General features: G+C 50.7%; 6 protein-coding genes across 6 annotated transcripts; 4 read left to right on the forward strand and 2 right to left on the reverse strand.

The window, feature by feature from the left end:
- Positions 1–5: 5 nt before the first annotated feature.
- N7459_007650 (zinc-dependent alcohol dehydrogenase) lies at positions 6–1363 on the reverse strand (the record flags this gene model as incomplete). Its single annotated transcript, XM_056946818.1, has 7 exons — positions 6–116; positions 216–466; positions 531–600; positions 683–859; positions 936–1018; positions 1094–1234; positions 1309–1363. 7 exons carry the CDS (start codon positions 1361–1363, stop codon positions 6–8), a joined length of 888 nt encoding a protein of 295 aa, XP_056798817.1.
- An 881-nt stretch (positions 1364–2244) lies between these two features.
- Positions 2245–4396, forward strand: N7459_007651 (Thiamine pyrophosphate enzyme C-terminal TPP-binding; the record flags this gene model as incomplete). The annotated part of the gene is made up of 3 exons (XM_056946819.1): positions 2245–2323; positions 2689–3473; positions 3545–4396. 3 exons carry the CDS (start codon positions 2245–2247, stop codon positions 4394–4396), a joined length of 1716 nt encoding a protein of 571 aa, XP_056798818.1.
- Positions 4397–4956: 560 nt separating this feature from the next.
- On the forward strand, positions 4957–7932 carry N7459_007652 (Hsp70 family protein; the record flags this gene model as incomplete). Its single annotated transcript, XM_056946820.1, has 1 exon — positions 4957–7932. One exon carries the CDS (start codon positions 4957–4959, stop codon positions 7930–7932), a length of 2976 nt encoding a protein of 991 aa, XP_056798819.1.
- A 1120-nt stretch (positions 7933–9052) lies between these two features.
- N7459_007653 (cytochrome P450) lies at positions 9053–10924 on the forward strand (the record flags this gene model as incomplete). The annotated part of the gene is made up of 4 exons (XM_056946821.1): positions 9053–9364; positions 9421–9783; positions 9879–10706; positions 10760–10924. The coding sequence occupies 4 exons, from the start codon at positions 9053–9055 to the stop codon at positions 10922–10924; spliced, it is 1668 nt and encodes a 555-aa protein (XP_056798820.1).
- Positions 10925–11275: 351 nt separating this feature from the next.
- On the reverse strand, positions 11276–12056 carry N7459_007654 (uncharacterized protein; the record flags this gene model as incomplete). Its single annotated transcript, XM_056946822.1, has 2 exons — positions 11276–11974; positions 12042–12056. The coding sequence occupies 2 exons, from the start codon at positions 12054–12056 to the stop codon at positions 11276–11278; spliced, it is 714 nt and encodes a 237-aa protein (XP_056798821.1).
- A 1445-nt stretch (positions 12057–13501) lies between these two features.
- Positions 13502–19587, forward strand: N7459_007655 (uncharacterized protein; the record flags this gene model as incomplete). The annotated part of the gene is made up of 4 exons (XM_056946823.1): positions 13502–15537; positions 15625–18097; positions 18123–19394; positions 19465–19587. The coding sequence occupies 4 exons, from the start codon at positions 13502–13504 to the stop codon at positions 19585–19587; spliced, it is 5904 nt and encodes a 1967-aa protein (XP_056798822.1).
- Between the last annotated feature and the right edge of the window lie 417 nt (positions 19588–20004).

The following is a 20004-nucleotide window of genomic DNA, read 5'->3' on the forward strand; positions in this document are numbered from 1 at the left end:
CCAATTTAAGATCCCTTGATGGTGATCATACGAAAAATGACAGAGAACAGATCGGCTTTGATGACTGCCCCTGGCGGCAAGCCAACTAACACAATCGTTCCCCGAGATCTGATATACTGCAATTTCCAAGTTAGTCAAGATGCCTTTCGTCATGGGGAGACAGTACCAAATGAGAATGTTGCTAGCCAAATGGGGATTAATGTAGGATCTCTCACCTCAACAGCTTGGGAGATGGGACGATCATCTGAGGAGACCACAACCACAGCATGAGGCCCGCCGTAAGTGAGCTTTTGAATCTCTAGGGTGAGGTCCTTGGCATGTCGATAGTCCGCAAAATAATCCACACCTAGTCTCTCACAGTGTCTTCTCTTCTCAGCTCCGCTGGAGATTGCAAGTACTCGAAACCCCATCGCCTTCGCATATTGACAAGCTAGGGTCCCAAGTCCCCCACTTGCACCAGCAATAGCTAACATGCTCGTCAACACCAAGCAGGGATAGTGGTGGGAAATGCCATTGGAACGAGATCATACCAACAATCTGGCCTGGCTGGGCGCCGGTCTCCTGAAGAGCACGATAGACAGTCACGCCAGCGCAAAGAATCTAAGTTCGGGTGATTAGAATGAAATCGCGTGCGAATGCGCCGGGTAATCAGGCAAAGAAAACGAAAGAGAAGATCACTTACGGGAGCAACCGTGTCTAGAGGCGCTTCTCGAGGAATTCGAACGGCACAGGATTCCTCACAGATTGAGTACTGTTGGAAGGTACCGTCCGTGGTGTATCCAGTAAGTTGAGCGCTTGCACAGGACCTTGGATCATCCGAGAGACAGGACACGCAGGAGCCACAGATACTGTTGAGCCACTTGATGCCGAGTAGGTCTTTAGTATCCCTGACAGAACGGAGGCATGAACAATAGGGAGAAGCATTCTTCTCTCACCTGGATTCCAACCTGGTCACCCAGAGCCACCTCTTTCACTCCTGCTCCGGTCGCAACGACAATCCCCACGCCCTCATGACCGCCTTAAGAATGTCAGCATGGGAGTTTTTACACCGTGAACGAGTTGAAGAGGGTGCTCTGAGAAGCCCAGCACCTACCGATAAGACCTTTCTTGCAGCCAAGTGGCCAGTCCCCTTTCCACGCGTGCAGATCGGAGTGACAGACTCCCGAATATTTGATATTGACTAGCAGTTCAGTAGGACCAGGCACAGGAACCGGAACCTCGGTCAACTGCAAAGCTATACAGGCGTTGAGCAACGAAGGCAATTCGGAAGGGAGAGAAGACGTTCAAACGAAAGGAATTGATGATTACCTGAACCGTTGCTCTCCAAGACCTGAGCCCATTGCTTCTCCGGGATCTGGGTCATTCTTCCTTTTTTCGACTAGAGTTATTTGGTGTGTTTCGTCGAATGGGTATGAACGAAATGAACTTTGGGGGTACTGTGCGATCGTCAAAGGAACTGGCGATTGCGAAATCGAGATTGAAGGTTGGCAGAAGTAGATTGGAATTGGAAGATTCTTTCTATAATCTGGATCATGAGCTTGAGCCTGAATTCTAGGCGACAAGATGGGCTAGAACCATTGGATCGCATGGAATGGGTTCTACTGCAGTGGATACTAAAGCTGGAAATGATCGTCTCAATGGGCACACCGTTTCCGACACCTTTCCTACGCTCTATTCGGTTGATTTGCGGTACTTGCAATTCACTGATAGATATATGGAATAGGAGAGCTACGTAGTGTTTACAAAGATGGTGGGAAGCTGAGGTTGCTGACTTAGACGTGGCACGTTGCACATGAGATCATACATGTATGTATGTCCAAATACATTCTAGGGCCCGCGTTGGTTTCTCATATCGTCAAGCTAAATGCAATTTCTCAAACCCCGAAGATGCATGCAACAAATTTTGGAATTCCATCGGCAAGTGACAGTATTGAGAAATCGATTTCCTGCAAATATCCAAATCCGGCACCGACAAAAAAAACCCGCAACCCGTTGACCAAAACGCCTATGCCGGTTGTATGATCAAAAATGCTGATAATCAATCGTAAACTGATATAGATAGACCATGTGCACTGAAGGTACCTGCACACACTAAGTCATCCGTGAGGCTGGATCGTATATGGTGGGAAATCTCGCGTAAAGGGTTTCATCAGAGGGCTTAAAAAGAACAATATCACTTCCCTCTCGCAGGATGGACCCTATTTTCACTTCAGTTTGAATTCAAGACCAGTGCTCTCGTCACACATGTACACTCAGGCACCCAGGGTTCTCCGCGCGGAGAGTGTTATCGAGTCCAAACATCTACGCCGTCCGGTGATTGCCAGTAAGAATACTTTCCAAGCGTCACTTACATCGCCAATTCAATCTTCGGGGCTTCATACTAGACTTTCAAGAAGTGCACGGAGGGCCAAAATATCATCGATAGCGGCCGATGGTCTTGGAATTGAAGATCGAGGATTCCAGTCTTTCCTTTTCATTCTACTATAACCACCAGAGCAAGTAACAAATCGGTATACGCACCCGACCGATCCCTGGTGGGATTGACCGGGGGCCAGATTGTATGTGAGATGCTCCGAAGACAGAAGGTTGATTCGAGCTGTAAGTTGATGTGGTCGATGGAAGAGGAAGGGCGTGTCTTTATTTCCCTGTGCAAGCCGATGGTATAGGAACTGACATCCACGCGCGCAGTTGGATATCCCGGCGGGACCATCATGCCCGTCTTTGATGCTCTACACGACTGTCCGGACTTCCGATTTATTCTTCCGCGACATAAACAAGGCGCCGGTCATATGGCACAGGGATATGCTCGCGCCGCGCGGAAACCAGGAGTCGTTCTGACCACCTCGGGGCCGGGGACAACCAACCTCATCACAACTTTGCAGGACGCGCTGAAAGATGGCACTCCACTAGTTGTTCTTGTCGGCCAAGTTTCTACCCATGCTATCGGCACGGATGCCTTTCAAGAAGCGGATGTGATTGGCATCACGGGTCCTTGTACCAAATGGAATACTGTGGTACGCGACATCCGAGATCTTCCTGCTCGAATGAATGATGCATTCCGCATTGCTGGGAGTGGAAGACAGGGCCCTGTCCTCGTGGCGCTCCCCAAGGATGTGACAAGTGCTGTTCTGGATACTCCTGCGCCATTGGCTTCATCGCACCGTGGCCTTCCTCAGTGGGACAACCCCATTCAGCCATCCGATATCCTCGCCATCGACCGGTCAGCGAGAATCAAACGATGTGCCGATCTGATCAACCGAGCTCAGAAGCCCGTCACCTACGCAGGCAATGGAGTGCTTTCATGTGCTGCAGGCCCGCAAGTACTGGCACAATTGGCCGAAACGGCCTGTATTCCGGTTGCCACTAGTCTCCTCCGTCTTGGCTGTTTCGACGAGCACAATTCCAAGTCCCTTCGCATGCTAGGAATGCATGGTACTGCATATGCCAACAAGGCCATCCAAGAGGCGGACTTGGTAATTGCTCTAGGAGCACGTTCTGACGATCGTGCAGTGGGCGACTCCAGTCGCTTTGCTCCTGTCGCTAGAGCAGCCAGCAAAGACCAACGAGGTGTATCATCCACTTCGAGATCCATCCCCCACATATCAACAAAGTCATTGCGTGTGATGAATTTGTCCAGGGCGATGTGACTGCCGGTCTCATTGAATTTCTGCCACATATCCGGGCGGTAGAGAACAGGCCGGAGTGGATGGGCCAGATTTCCCATTGGAAGAACACATTCCCGATCAAGCCAACGCCTCCGAAGCATGCAACGCGGATCTCCCCCGAATTTGTCATTCTCCGGCTGAGTGAGCTCACCGAGAAGCTGCGCGAACGGACCATTGTTACCACTGGCGTTGGATCGCATCAGATGTGGGCCGCCCAGTTCTTCCGATGGACGGGGGATCGCTCGTTGATCACTTCCGGGGGAGCTGGGACCATGGGCTTCGGACTTCCTGCAGCCATTGGCGCCCATGTGGCGCAACCTGATGCCATCGTCATTGATATTGATGGGGACGCCTCCCTGAGTATGTCGCTGCATGAGATGTCTACGGCTGCGGAGTTTGGGGCCAAAGTCAAGATCTTGGTGCTCAACAACGACGAGCAGGGCATGGTCACATCATGGCAGGCTCTCGATCACGACCAGCGATACACTCACGCGCACCAACGGAATCCAGGCTTCGTGAAGGTGGCTAATGGGATGGGCGTTGCAGCTCGGCGATTGGATGCTGCGTCCGATATCACAGACAAACTCGAGTGGTTCATTCGCTCCGAAGGTCCATCCTTGCTGGACGTTAAGGTGGACGACAAGATGCCTGTGCTTCCCTGGGTGACTCCCGGAAAGGCACTGGATGAGATGATTATGAGTCCCAGCCAGATTTGGACCTCTAAGCAGTAGATTGAAAGATTCCCTAGGAAAAAGGATTGTTGTGAAATGGAACGTTTCTTTGGAAAGTACCTAGGCATTTTCAGCTCATCATTCGATGTTGGGTAGAGGAGTGACTACCCGTCTAGGTATAGTCCAGGGACCGATGAGGGTGGAAGACGGATAAACCATTAGTGCGAGGCTCCTGGTTCCGACATAATCGGACCCGTGGCCTCTGATGAGCCTCGTTGTGTTTCTCTTGCCAGGTGGCCACTCTATCTCCTCGCGCCCGGATGGCATAATCTGTGTGGAGCTCTTCTCCCATTCCAATTTCTCTACTTTCCGCTCCTCAACACCACCTCGGCCACCCCATCACAAAGCGATTGCATAGCTCCATCAGCTCCCCGTCTGGTGCCTCGGCCAGCGTTCCACCGACACACCTCTTGGCGATCCGGTGGAGCGGCTTCCATACCTACGTTGGTTTTTGTGCTTATATACACCTGTCTTCATGTGCGTTGGACTCATAACATCAACCAGCTGCCGAGACGAGGAAAACTGGCTTACTCCTACAGTGCGCAGCATAGACATAGACCATGGCTCCCCCGGGCCGCCAACGGCTACCTACCTCGCCGTTCCTCTCCGTCGTCATCCTCCCGTTCTTGATCTTCCTTCTGAGTTTTGCTGGCCCAGCTTCCGCCGCTGGATCGGCCGTGATTGGCGTTGATATCGGCACAGAATATTTCAAGGCTGCACTTGTGAAACCGGGCATTCCCCTCGAAATCGTCCTCAGCAAGGATTCAAAGCGCAAAGAGTCGGCTGCCATCGCATTCAAGCCGACAAGAGAAAGCAGTGCGCCCTTCCCCGAACGGTTCTATGGCGGTAATGCGCTGGCCCTGGCGGCTCGCTACCCAGACGATGTGTACATCAACCTGAAGACCTTGTTGGGTGTGCCTTTTAACGATGGAAATGACGAGACGGTCAAGAGCTACTGGAGCCGGTATCCAGCCTTGCAACTTGAGACTGCCCCCGACGGCCGGGGCTCCGTGGCAGTGCGCAGCAATCGGTTCGGAGAGGCGGAGAAAAAAGACGCTTTCCTGATTGAGGAGATCTTGGCCATGCAACTGAAGGAGGTCAAGGCCAACGCTGACGCATTGGCTGGCAAGGGGTCCGATATCCGTGACGTGGTCATCACGTATCCCGCCTTCTACACCGCGGACGAGAAGAGGAGCCTCGCGTTGGCGGCGAAACTGGCTGGTCTCAACATTGAGGCTCTTGTTAGCGATGGCTTGGCAGTCGGACTAAATTACGCCACCAGCCGAAAGTTCCCCAGCGTTTCAGATGGAGAGAAGCCCGAGTACCATGTTGTTTTTGACATGGGTGCTGGGTCCACAACTGCGAGCGTGTTGCGCTTCCAGAGCCGCCAGGTCAAGGACGTCGGTCGTTTCAACAAGACTATCCAGGAAGTCCATGTTATTGGAGCTGGCTGGGATAAGACCCTTGGTGGGGACTCCCTGAACGATCTTATTGTCAACGATATGGTCGCCCGGTTGGTCGAGGACAAGAAGCTAAAGGACAAGGTCACTCCGGAACAAGTCAAGGCACATGGCAAGACTATGGCGAGACTGTGGAAGGATTCCGAAAAAGTGCGACAGATTTTGAGCGCCAACTCGGACACCTCCACCAGCTTTGAGGGTCTGTACGATGAAGAGCTCAACTTTAAGTACAAGCTCAGCCGTGCCTCTTTCGAGAAGATGGCCGCGGAGCACGTGGCTCGTGTTGGAACTCCTCTCGAGCAAGCCCTGGCAGTCGCTGGCCTGAAACTGGCCGATATTGACTCCGTGGTTCTACATGGTGGAGCTATTCGCACTCCTTTTGTCCAGAAGGAGCTGGAGAGAATCTGTGGATCTTCCAAGAAGCTCCGTACCAATGTTAACGCAGATGAGGCTGCCGTTTTTGGTGCAGCATTCAAGGGTGCCGCCCTCAGCCCTAGCTTCCGAGTCAAGGATATTCGTGCCCATGATGCTGCTTCATACCCTGTTGTCTTGAGATGGAACTCGGATGGCAAGGAGCGGAACCAGAAACTGTTCACTGCCACCTCCCAAGTCGGCCCTGAGAAGCAAGTCACCGTAAAGAACATGGATGACTTCGAGTTTAGCTTCTATCAGCAAGTGGAAGAAGGCAGCAACGCTCTGCCCGTTCTGAGCGTCCAGACCCAGAACTTGACTGCATCAGTGGCTAAGCTGAAGGATACCTTCGGTTGCTCGACTGCGAACATTACCACCAAGTTTGCCATTCGTCTCAGCCCTATCGATGGCCTTCCCGAGGTTACAAGCGGCAATGTTAGCTGCGAGGTTGACGCCAAGAAGGGCGGCGTTGTGGAGGACGTCAAGGGCTTTTTTGGTCTCGGTAAGAAGGGGGAACAAGAGCCCCTGGGCGAGGATGGGGAGGCCAAGGAATCGATCACCCTGGAACCCGAAACCGAGTCCTCGACCAGCTCTTCGTCAAGCGAAACTTCTACTACTACCGCCACGAAGGACCACTCCAAGGTTACCGCCCAAATCAAGCTCGAGATCATCCCGATCAGCTTAAAGTCAACGGCCCTTGGGATCAAGGCTCCGTCAGTCTCGGAGCTAGGCCGTATTCGCAGTCGTCTGACTGCCTTCGACTCCTCGGACCGTGACCGTGTCCTGCGCGAGGAGGCTCTCAATGAACTCGAGTCCTTCATCTACCGCAGCCGAGACCTGATTGAGAGTGACGACTTTGTGAGGGCGGTCAAGGAAGCCCAATTGACCTCTCTGAAGGAGAAGGTTTCTAAGACTAGTGACTGGCTCTACGAAGACAGCGACAACGCGAAGACAGCCGAGTTCCAGTCGAAACTGAAGGAATTGAAGGCTATTGTCAATCCCGCTCTGAAGCGTATGAAGGAGAACTCCATCCGCCCAGAGCGCGTGGAATTGCTTCAAGACATGCTTAAGAACTCCGAGGCTCTCCAGTCCTTGATGGTACACCAGATCGAGGCGGACGAGAAGAGTTACTCGTCCTCCTTCGCGGAATCAAGCACCTCGACTGTGGATGAGTCGTCGACCAGCTCTTCCTCCACCGCCACACCGGCGGCTTCTGTTGACCCGCTGGACGATCTTGATGATGACTCGTACTCGACCTCTACTTCTTCCACGTCTTCTTCGACGTCTTCTACCAAGTCCGCCACAACGGCGAAGCCCACCGGTCCCAAATACACCCTTTTCACCCCCACCGATCTGTCCAGCCTGTCTGCACTCTTCGAGTCTACTAAGCCCTGGTTCGAGACTCAACTTGCCCTCCAGGAGAAGCTCACTGAGTCGGATGATCCCGTGCTGACTGTCGCGGATCTCGACTTCCGCTTGCGCGAGTTCGAGCGTGTCACGAATCGCCTGTACGGGCGCATGACGGCCGGCAACGGCCGGCCGAACAACAAGGGCGGCAAGAAGAACGGCAAAAAGGAGAAGCAGCCCGAGTCCGACAAAGGCAAGGACGATGAGAAGGAGAAGGAGAAGGAGAAGGCAAAGGACGATATCAAGGACGAGCTTTGAAGCTTCCTTTTGTGATTTGTCCATTGTGAATTGCATTGGAAGGTTGATCCTCTCTGAAAGTACAGAGCATTTTATGAGTTTCTTTGCCGTATCCCATGTACCATGCACACACTTCGTCTTTGATCTTTGACATAATAGAGAAAAGAATTGCAATGGAGCCGCGAACTGAGTATTCCAGTTCGCTCAGAGCGTATCAATCTGTCTCTTACGTCTGCTCCTACATAGTATCGACTCTACCCATCTGCTGCCGACTACTGATTGCAAGAAACTTCCGTAAATGTGTCTAGCAAGCAACTCGCTACGGCTCCCCAAGTATTCCAGCAGCAGCCAGACGTGGTCACAGGCAGAGTTCGCGACGGGGAGGGCTGCATTGGCGCCTCGGCAGTTGTGGTCGTTCGAAATCCCGTCCGCCTCGGCGGTGATGAGAAGCATCGCGAATCGCGCCGTTCTGCACCTTCCACTTGTCCCAAGCCCCACGTCGCCCCACGCTCTGGCGAGCGAATCCCCCGCAATTCCACGGACATATGGAGAAAGCTATTCCGCTTCTGTCTCGCTCGCCGGTATCATCCATGAAGATGGCAACGGTTCTGACTGGGCTGATCGCACACATAGGTGCCAGGATCCCTGGGATCGGAGGTATCATGACGAAATTCGAGATTGCATGCACGCCGAGCTACGGCCTCTCCAGGAAACAGGGATACCTGTCGAAATAGACCAATTGGAACAGATGGCTCCCACATGCTGGCTTGGATCGGTGTAGACTGCGATGGGGACTTTTGTCATGCCGATCAATGCTGGCGGAATACGGCACCGTGGCGATGGGATACCCGCTTGTGCCGTGTGCACCAGGTGATTCTGGCTACTGGTATGAATGATATAGGGCAATTTGCACTTCGCAACTTCATCTGCTCCACACGACCCTGGTCGAACGGCAGAGAGGTGCGATGGGAAGTGCCGATTGTGTATTCGAACCTGTGCCAGTTCACTCCCAGATCACGCACCTTGTCTTCTAAAGAGGAACGAACGGCTCGCATCATTTCTGGTATTTGACATCCAGTCACCTTCTTCCTTCTTCCTTCTCAGATGCTCTGGGAGCTTGGAAATCTCGCGGGCCATCACTATGCATGGAATAACTGACCACATCGTTTCTGTCCTTTCACAACACTGGTTGCCTTTTTCCTTGATCGCTCTGTTCTTGTGGCTGGTTAAGAATAGATATTCGAAGGGCCTGAACAAGTACCCAGGTCCCCTTCTGGCTTCCCTGACAGATTTGTGGCGCTTCTTTGATGTCTATGGCCGCCGGCCTGAGATCACTCATCGATCACTCCACGGGAAGTTCGGTGATGTCGTTCGACTCGGACCCAACACACTCTCCTTCTCTGACCCGAGGGCGTTGAAGACAATCTATGGCCTCAACAAAGGATTTACCAAGGTATCAGGCTGATTTCATTCCATTTGAATGTGGCTCTGTACTCACCATTCAACCAGTCTGAATTCTATGTTGTTCAACAATCGATCGCCAAGGGTCACCGTCTCCAGTCGCTGTTCAGTTCCACGGACAACGATTTTCATGCCAAATTCCGTCGGTGTGTGAACTCGGCATTTTCAATGTCGACCCTGGTCCAATACGAGCCTTTTGTGGATAACACCACAAAGCTCTTTCTGGAACAGACGAGGGATATCTACGTTGATAAGTCCGAAGGCTGTGATTTCCCTCAGTGGCTCCAGTTCTACGCCTTTGATGTCATCGGAGAGATAACCTACGGCAAGAGACATGGTTTCGTGGAGAACAACAAGGACATCGATGGAATTGTGGGCTATCTGTCGTGGCTGTTCCTCTATGTCGCTCCTGTATGTTGTGTTCCCTGGCCCCTATGTCGTCGACTGCGAATAAAGAGGGTCTTTCTATGGCGGGTCTTCCAGAAAGGTTATTCTGACACTCTCAGGTTGGGCAAATCCCTTTTCTAGATCGTCTTTTACTCAAAAACCCGATCTACCTTAAGCTGTCCCAATGGGGCTTCATAGACGCAACATTCCCAGTGGCGCGATTTGCCAGCAACCGCATGTCTGAGAGAATCCCGGAATTGGCCAAGCAGAAGCTCGACCCGTCATCCGCAACAAACTCAGCTGCTAAATCCCCTGATCTACTGTCGAAATTCCTAGCGGCACATCAAGCGCACCCGGAATTCATGACTGAAACTTTGGTTCAGACGATGGCCGTGAGCATGGCATTTGCTGGGTCAGAAACAACCGCCATCAGTCTTTCAGCGGTCTTCTACTTCCTTCTCAAGCACCCTCCAGCCCTCGCCCGTCTGCGGGCTGAGATTGACGACGCTGGCCGCTCTGGGCATTTCGCCGATACGGACACCGGCCTCGTGACTTGGCACGAGAGCCAGCGGCTACCTTACCTCGACGCTTGTATCAAGGAGGCGTTTCGCCTGCATCCAGCCGCGGGCCTACCGCTCGAGCGCGTGGTGCCCGAAGGGGGAGCAGACATAGCAGGCCATTTTGTGCCAGGCGGGACTATTGTGGGCTGTTCGGCTTGGCTCATCCATATGAACAAAGCCATCTTTGGCGAAGATGCAGAGGTGTACAGACCGGAAAGATGGTTGCCAGATGCACAAGGCATTACAGGAGAGGATGACCGCCGTCGCATCAAGGAGATGAATGGGACAATGTTCCAGTTTGGAATGGGCAGTCGCACTTGCATAGGAAAGAATATCAGTCTGCTTGAGATTTACAAGCTCGTGCCTAGCATGCTGCGACGATTCGAGGTGTGTTTTGTTTACCACTGTCGTCCGACTGTGTCACTAATGTGCCGCTACAGATCCAACTTACAGACCCGAGCCATGAATGGGAATTGGTTAATGCGTGGTTTGTTAAGCAGAAGAATTTTACCACGTCTTTTAAGTTGCGGCATATTGTCAATCCTGGAAGTTCCGTGGAGAATGAAGAGTCTGGACAGGAGCTCAGCACAGCAATTCAACCTTGAGTCCTCTAAGCTTCTATATTGATTAAATGTATGAATCTTGAATCCCAATGGAGACACTCAGTCTCACCTGGTTTATCTTCATACACATTGCCGTCTTCATATATGTTACTGTTTAAAGCCCACAAATTCTGCGATGATCACAAGTAGTCAATAAAATACTAATTGAAAGCTACCTAGTGTTTATGCACTTCAGGGTCGCCGCAGCAGCCTTCAGAGCTCCACGATATTTAGTAGGCCATAGCACATCGAATTATCTCAATAAAGATTGGCTCAAAATCAGTTATGCAACAAAATGAAGGTTTTTTTTGAAATTTGCACAGCTTGTGAGGTTAGATACATCTGGAACTGGCCCTAGCATGTATTCGCCCCAAGTATCCTTTCCATGACCTTTGAGTACCATCCAGGCTTTCCTCTCTGATACAGCCTTATGGCCGTGGCCAGATATTGTCGGCTCGGGTCCTGCAACGCCATTGATAGACGATATCCCTCAGTCAAGTCCAGTTCCCTTTCCTTCTCAATAACCATAGCAATATACTCTTCTCTATCCGCAAGTCTCTGTTTATCTTCTGCGTCTTTCGGGAAGCCCCTGTCATCGTAGTTCCATGGCGCATCCATATCAGGCGGGATCACAGACAGGGTCAAGGGAAACTCGCCTGATATCTCCCATGGCCCAGCGAACGCTGCTTCCCAGTCAATGACACCAAGCAGCTGGTAATTGTCATCAAAAATCATGTTGTTGTGACCGAAGTCACCATGACATATTGGGAAAGGACCTCTGTCCCGGACGGAGAGCTTTCCAGCTGAACTACCGACCAGCGATTTAAAAGAAGAGGCGGATGACAATAACTCCTCCGTTAGTGAACCAGCTGTGCCTCTTAGACGGTCTTCTGATAGGCCAAACTCCGAATTAGCGGCCCATGCCTCGAAGAATTCGGTAGCTGATTCAAATGGACCGCCCAGACCCGGTATAGGACCTTGTTCGTACGAGCCATCGTCGTTCTTGTGCAGAATAGTCCCAATTTTTGGTAGCTGTATCCTCGACAGCTCGATCTAGAATGTGGAAAATGGCATTAGCAAAATCTTCCTCGTCGTAAACTGAGCAGCTCTTGTAGAATACCTGGATTTGCGCCATCATGGCGAAAACGTATCTTTTGTGGTTGGGTGGCACTTTCATACTGAGATCCATTCCCACGTTCCCCCTTAAGCATTCCAGCAGCATTTTAATTTGGGGGTTCTGCCCTGTTATCTGATAACCCCTTGTCAGCTTAGGCTCTTTGTTCCGCTTAGACTGAGGATTCATCATTACTTTGGACTCCCGTCTCTCTCCCCTCGTACCTGAATTGCTTCTCATGGCGAAATCATAATCTTACCAATCAAGCTCAGATACCGTCAGAGCCTACGCAGGGATATTTCAGGGGTTACATCCCCCCCCCCCAGGCAAGTTCAAATAATCAAAAACGAGTTATGACACCTTCTTATATACGCCATTAGGACTGCTTCAGATTGAGAATATTGGTTTGGATTACTGATGATATTTGATGTATATTGTTATGATACAGAGGATGAGACCTTGGACGATAAGAGAACCTCTACTCTCACAGCCCCGGGGTTATCATAGATGCCTAACTGCAAGATAAGTTGAATCAATAGACCCGAGGAATGATTAGATGTTCCCATGCAGCCATACCCAATACCCGATTGGGAAGCGATCTACATATAGTCAACCTTGGGAGGTGCCTCACTTTTCTCTTGGATATTGATCTTTTCATGCTTGCATACCTTGCTCCTTCTTCGTAACCTAACTGGTGCCTCCCTGATATCCATTTCACAAGCAAACCGGTTGGTAGCTGAGTCTTCGAAGACTCCTGCCATTTGCAGCTAGTCTCGCGGTTAGGCATCACTTATGCACAGGGATTAGCAGCATATCAGCCACCTGAACAGGCAAATCTGTATCTGTATGTAGCTGTATTGTATTGAAAGGGACAATCAAATACAATGACCAAGCTTCCAAGCCGTCCAGATAATAGGTTCCTTTGGAAAAAGCTAGGTAAAAGCAGAGGGCGTGGATACCCAGGAAGAGTAAATGACAGGCCATTTCACTAAGAGGCTCATTATCAGCTTACCTAGAATACCACTTCCTTTGTATTTTATACGGGGTTCCCTTACACAACGATGGTGCAGACTCTGCCGTGAGCCCTATTCTCCCGCCCTGGCCTACGGGCGATGGACAACGAGAACATATCCTGTGATTTGGCACCCTCTATCGACCATCCAACACTCTATGGCTTAAACCCACAGGGCAAAGCGAATGGTTAACGGGTAAATATTGAAAACCACCCCCTTGTAAAGGGTCTTTGAAAGGAGGGGTTATGCAGGTATGAGTTGTTCTTCAAACGCTAGGACGCGTCAGCTATAGAAACAAGGCAGACTTAGGTCGCTCTTTCCTCAGGCTGTTTGACGCATCTACTGCACATTGTTGCTCCATCTATTCGTGTAGCCCCCTAAAAAGTATTTATACTGCTTCAAGAACCAAGTCTCATGAGAGAGATAGAGATTCTACAACTCCTTCCTTTCAAGATGACTTCCCGCGGAAATTGGCGATCTCGGGGCAATCCGAGCAACCGAGAAGGGCCCAACACCTTTACAAAGGGCAATCAGCTGAAAACACCATGTCAGCACTTTCAACGTGGTAGATGCTTCTATGGTGAGAGATGCAAGTTCTCGCACGACGCGAAGAAAGCTCCCGGCTTCAAGTCAGCCCCAGCTGCCTCCCCTCCCACTGCCCATGACCTGGACTCTCGGAATCAATACTTCAACTGGAGGGGACTTCTTAGAAGTGGAATCTTATCATCTGGATATTCTCGAAGAGAGCATGAAGAGATCCTTCAATTCTGGAACAGGGCTCTTGAAATCCTTGAAAGCGACAGCAGAGAGAATCATCAGTTCCTCGTCAAAGATCTTGTGGACGATAAATTTTCAGGGTACAATTTCATCCTAGCAACTACGGATACAGGCAATTCAGAGGGTGTGCGACTGGGTCTATCTTACGACGAGCCATTTCTTAAAGTCATTACCCATCCTTCTCTCTTGGACTGTCTCTCTGTCGATTCATATGTTGGCACTCTGTACACGTTCTTTGGTGGTAACAATGGAGATCGAGCAATCAGGTATCTAAGAAGGGTGTACCGGAGCCTGACGAGTATAGGCGAATATACCAACGAAGATTCACCGGTCGTCTCTCTGGACATGGTGGAATTACTGTCGAAAACCCTGTACCAACTGTTGTCAAGGGTCCGACGCGCTCGATTCCACGATGAACTTCCCGCACTTCTCGACCTTATTCTTGAAGCGGGCTCTCAGCTTACTGAAACATGCTCGAAAGCCGACATCGACGGGATTGAAAGCAGAATTGAAGTTATGCATAGCCTGATCACCAGCGCGGACCGCAGTCTTGTTGCACCCAGAGTGCATGAGGAAGCTCCCCAGAGTGTATTCGTCCTTTCGTCCTTCCCGCTGGATATGCAAACACCTGGTGGAAGGCACGACAACGACCTTGCTGATATCTCCGAAGTCAAAATCCTTCCCACCCATGGCGAAATTGCCAGTGACAGTTCGGAGTATCTACCCGCTACCAACTTCCTTCAGCCGCACATTCTCCCAGACCCTTTGCAAAGATACATTGACTCAACATTTCGGCTCTTGCGTCATGATGTCTTTGGCTCAGCTAAAGATTTCCTTCGAGTTTTGCTGCAGCAGGATGACTTGACCCGGCTACCATCTTTCTCGAGCAAGGATAGCGGGGCACATCTCTATCTGGGGGCACGGGTCTCCCAAATATTTATCAATGAGAAGAAAAATGAGCTCGAGGCGACCCTCTCCTTTACTGCTCCACCACAAGTCCGCAAAAGGACCTCCACCGAGCAATGCAGATGGTGGCAAGACTCCAATAGACTGGAGGAGGGCAGCCTAGTGTGTTTCTTGGTGTCCCGAGAAACTGACAAGAAACTGATTTTCCTCGAGGTTACTGTGAAGAATGCGTCCAAGGATCGAGCACACCGGAACAGGAGTAGTCTTGTGTCTGATACGTCTCAGCCTGGTATTACGGTCAAACTTGCGGCACCACAAGACCTGACCCTCCTGTGCCAGCTTTACAGCCAGAGAACTACCGGTATTCTGGTCGACTTCCGCGGCTTGATCCCTGCCACGTTTGTCCCTATCCTAAAAAATCTTCAGCGAATCCAACGACAAGGCGATATGGCTCTCAAGAAATGGATCTTGCCAAGCCGTAAGGGTGAAGAAGACGGTCATAGCATACCCCCGCCCACATACGCGCGCAAGCAAGGTTTTATAATCCCATTGGCTTCAATCACAATTGCTGGAGCCGAAAGGGTTACATTGGACCCGAGTACCCCTGAGTCTATTGACCTCTTAAAGCTGCAAACACAGACCGGTCTGGATCATGGCCAGTGTCTGGGACTAATTGCGGCTCTGACGCGAGAGTATGCTCTCATCCAAGGCCCACCGGGCACTGGAAAGTCCTACTTAGGTGTGAAGCTTGTTCAAGTTCTCCTTGAGATCAAGCAAAATACGAAGATAGGCCCAGTCCTTGTGATGTGAGTGCTCATTTCAATTTCTTTTTTCTTTTTTCTTTTTTCTTTTTTCTTTTTTTAAAAAAAAATCTTCACTAACGAAAACTACAGCTGCTATACCAATCATGCCCTGGACCAATTTTTAAAGCATCTTCTCGATGTTGGTATCCAGAAAGTTATCCGCATTGGGGGCCGCAGTCAGGCCACTGAGCTTGAAGGCAAGAACCTTCGCGTGGTCAGCAGAGACATTGGAAAGACGATGGTAGAGTCGCAAACCCTCGGCAAGTCTTACGGGAGCCTCGAAGAGTGCATGTCGAGCGCTGGATACTCAATGAAACCTCTACATCAGTCTCAAAAAAGCCTCTCTTGGGATGTGATGCAGCACTTTTTGCGCCGAAGATGGCCCAGAATACATGAGCAACTCGAGCAGGCGGACATGGACGGATTCAAATCTGTCACTGATGATAAACTACTCAGCTGGCTTGGGGTCAAATGGATGAACGCCCAGAATGACCAGAAACAGAATGAGAGTGAAGTTGATGATGTGCGCTTGGAAGGCCTCACACGCGCTGCGACGGAAAATATTCACAGTCTCTCGATACCAGATCGCCGGATTCTTGCAATGAGCTGGTTCAAGCAGTGGCAGGAAAACGAAGCCGCTTCGCTTTTCGAAGCTCTTGATCACGCTGCAAGTCTTCGCGAGGACATTAATGCAGTTCATGAAGAGGTCAACCGGCGAGCCTTAATCCAGGCAGATGTAGTGGGAATCACGACCACAGCTCTTGCACGCCATATCGAGACGCTGCGTCGATTAGGAACAAAGGTCATCATATGCGAAGAAGCCGCTGAGGTAATGGAAGCCCACGTTATCTCAGCCCTCATGCCGGGTGTTGAGCATTTCATCCAGATTGGGGATCATCGACAGCTGCGACCGCAGATTCAAAATCATTCACTTAGTCTCGAATCACCCACGGGAAAGACATGGCAGCTAGACAGAAGCCAGTTTGAGCGACGTGCTGTCGGTGAACCAGGTCTCAAGCCAGCTCCTGTTGCACAGCTCAACGTCCAGCGAAGGATGAGACCTGAGATCTCGCAACTAATTAGGCGCGTCTATCCAAAGCTTGAGGATCATGAAAGTGTGCTGGGTCTACCGAACGTTGTTGGAATGCGGAACAATCTCTTTTGGCTGGACCATCAATGCGACGAAGATTCAAGAGATGACGGTAGCCGCGTGAAGTCCCATAGCAACCAGTGGGAGGTCGATATGGCTACTGCTCTTGTTCGACATCTGGTTCGGCAGGGAGAGTACAAGAGCACGGATATTGCCCTTTTAACGCCTTATACTGGGCAGCTTCGGAAGCTCAGGACATCGCTAAACAGTGATTTCGAAATTTGTCTCAGCGAGCGGGATCTAGAAACGTTGGCTGCTGATGGGATTGACAATATTGAAGATGAGGATCCTGAGTCAAATGGTAGAAAGGCACTCGAGAAGAAGACGCTGCTTCAGACGCTCCGCCTTGCTACTGTTGACAACTTCCAAGGCGAGGAGGCGAAAGTGATCGTTGTCTCCCTAGTCCGCAGCAACGCAAAGCGCAAAGTTGGCTTCCTACGCACCGAAAATCGAATCAACGTGCTCCTCAGTCGGGCTCAGCACGGCATGTATCTCATCGGAAATTCTGAAACATACCTCAATGTCCCAATGTGGGCCGATGTCCACACTCAGCTCGCCTATGCGAATGCAGTCGGAACGGAGTTGGCTCTCTGTTGTCCCCGCCACCCGGAAACACCTATTCTCTGCTCGGAACCCCGCGACTTTGAGAGAAAGAGCCCTGAGGGTGGATGCAGTCTCCCATGCACCCGTCGACTCGAGCCATGTGGACATCAATGCCAGGCTACTTGCCATTCGGCGATCATGCATGATGGTTTTGCATGTGGGAAGCCTTGCCCACGTATCCGATCAACCTGTGAGCACAAATGTCCCAAGCTGTGCGGTGATGATTGTGGCCCTTGCTTGGCGAAGATTCAAGACGTGGAGCTTCCTTGTGGTCATATCCAGAAAGCTATCTTTTGCTATCAGATGCAAAACTTGAAGGTCATTAAATGTGACGTCCAGGTCGAAAAGACTGTTGCTAGGTGTGGCCATACCATTCAGGTTAGCTGTTTCAAAGACGTCACGTCCCCGATCTTCCGTTGCCCGGAGCCGTGCACCGAAATTCTCAGTTGTGGTCACGACTGCGGCGATCGTTGCTCGAACTGTCTGGACGACGTTCATGATGGAAGAAAAGTATTTAGCCACCGGAAGTGCACCAAAAGATGCGACCGCCCTTACGGTGTTTGCAATCATAGGTGTCACAAGCCATGTCATAATGGGGAGAGCTGTGGTAACTGTGAGGTGAAATGCGAGGTAAACCCCCCTCCAATCCATCATCTTGTCATTATTGAGTCTGTACTAACCGTAGGTACAGGTGAAATGTTCACACTCGGCGTGCGACTTGACCTGCGGCAAGGCATGTGCACCATGCATCGAGAGATGCACCTGGTCCTGCGAGCACCAAGGATTCTGTTCAATGCCATGCGCGGCAATGTGCGACCGACTTCCTTGCGATGAGCGATGTACTAAGATTCTCAAGTGCGGCCATCAATGCCCAAGCATCTGCGGGGAAGACTGTCCAAACAATTTGTGTAGAGAGTGCGGCGACAAGGGAGATGCTCGTGTTGATCTCCTTGAGATGAAAACTTATTCCGAAATCAACCTGAATGAGACTCCTATTATCCTACTTGGATGCGGCCATTTCTTCACCGCTGAGTCGGTTGATGGAATCGTTGGCCTGGAGGAAGTATACACGAGAGACAAGAATGGAAAATTCGACGGCCTCCGAGATGTCAGCTCTTCTCTTGCCAGTGTCGTGCCATCTTGCCCAGACTGCAAGCAACCTATTCGCCAGTTTGTGACGAAACGTTATAATCGCGTTATCAACCGTGCCGTTATGGATGAGACCTGTAAAAGGTTCCTTACCAAGGGTCGCAGAGACCTTGAAGCTCTTGAATCGCGTTTGAATGATATTGAAGACGAGACAAACTCTAAGCAAGCGTTGGTGGCGGCGAGAGACAATGAGCTACAGCCTTCACAGCTGAAGGCGCAATTTACAGCCTGCAAACGCCTTGTGGCGGACGCTTTAGCTCTCAGCAAAGACACAGGCGTCGAGAATCAGCCGATGAAACGGCTCATGGATGCAATTGCAATCTGCGAGAATTCACCCAGAGACGAAGTGGCCTCCCTCTCAGCCCGAATGAAAGCGATGAAAATAGTACAAGAATCCGACAATCTAATCACCCTCAGCGCACAGTTAATTCGCATCAAGACTACGGAAGTCATGTTGAGAGATGTCTTCAGAGCAATGGATAAAAACAAAACCTCTGCATCACTACCATTGAAAATCCTTCCCAACTCAGCGGCGGCTTTGATTCGACTTCTTCGCGATTGCCGAAACCTGATAACTCAAGCCAATGAAAGAAACTTCTCCCGCATCGTCATCACGGCGACCATCTCATTCGCCAAGATCGCCCAGCTGGACGCCTGGTATCACCGCTCTCACCCAGGAGACACACGCAATCACCTTCTCGAAGCCCCTGGTGTACAAAAGCTCGAAGATCGCTATCAAACGACCCGCGATCTCCTCGCCACTGCATTGAAACTATGCGGCGAACTAAACAATCCTGAACTCCAAGAAAGAGTTGAGGAGATGGCCCGCCTCTTTGAGACGCGGTACGAAACAGTCACTCCAGAAGAACTGAAGTCGATTAAAACAGCCATGGTTAGTGGGCGAGGAGGAATCGCGACTCATGCTGGGCACTGGTATAACTGCGTCAATGGACATCCGGTGGGTATTTCACATTCGCATTGTCCTATACTACCATCGAGGAGTCTAATAAGCTAATGCTTTTTTGTAGTTTGCTATTGGAGAGTGCGGTATGCCGATGGAACAGGCTAGATGCCCTGAGTGTGGATCACCTATTGGAGGTCGAAACCATGCAGCTGTTGAGGGCGTTTCTCGAGCGGAGCAAATGGAGTGATGGAACCGGTATTCTCCAAATATGGTGGCATATTACACGTTCTCTTTTGTTTCCCGATACTCTTCACAAATTGATACTCAATATAGAAATCTTTTGCGTACGCGCGATCGCGAGCGCGAGTTCTGAGTGATAGCTGGGATCGGGGTGTTTGCACAAATGATGCGACTAGGTGACCAGATAACCCTTGGAGTTTGTCGGAATAAGTATGTCGAGACTCGCATTAATAGTCTTTCCTTTCCTAATTATTATCTTTTTTCTGCGCAATGGTCGAGGTTGAGTTTTTCTCTTTCTTCTTTCTTTTTTTTTGTTAGCATGAACCATGTCCTTAACTATAGAGATATATGTTAAAAGTTGATTCCCAAATACAGCTCTCCACTGTGGACTGCGATGCTTGTTCCGATCGCTGACGGCCGTTCG

This window comes from Penicillium hispanicum (genome assembly GCF_028827665.1).
Source record: "Penicillium hispanicum strain IBT 35686 chromosome Unknown utg000006l_segment0_segment0, whole genome shotgun sequence".
Classification (NCBI taxonomy): Eukaryota; Fungi; Ascomycota; class Eurotiomycetes; order Eurotiales; family Aspergillaceae; genus Penicillium; species Penicillium hispanicum.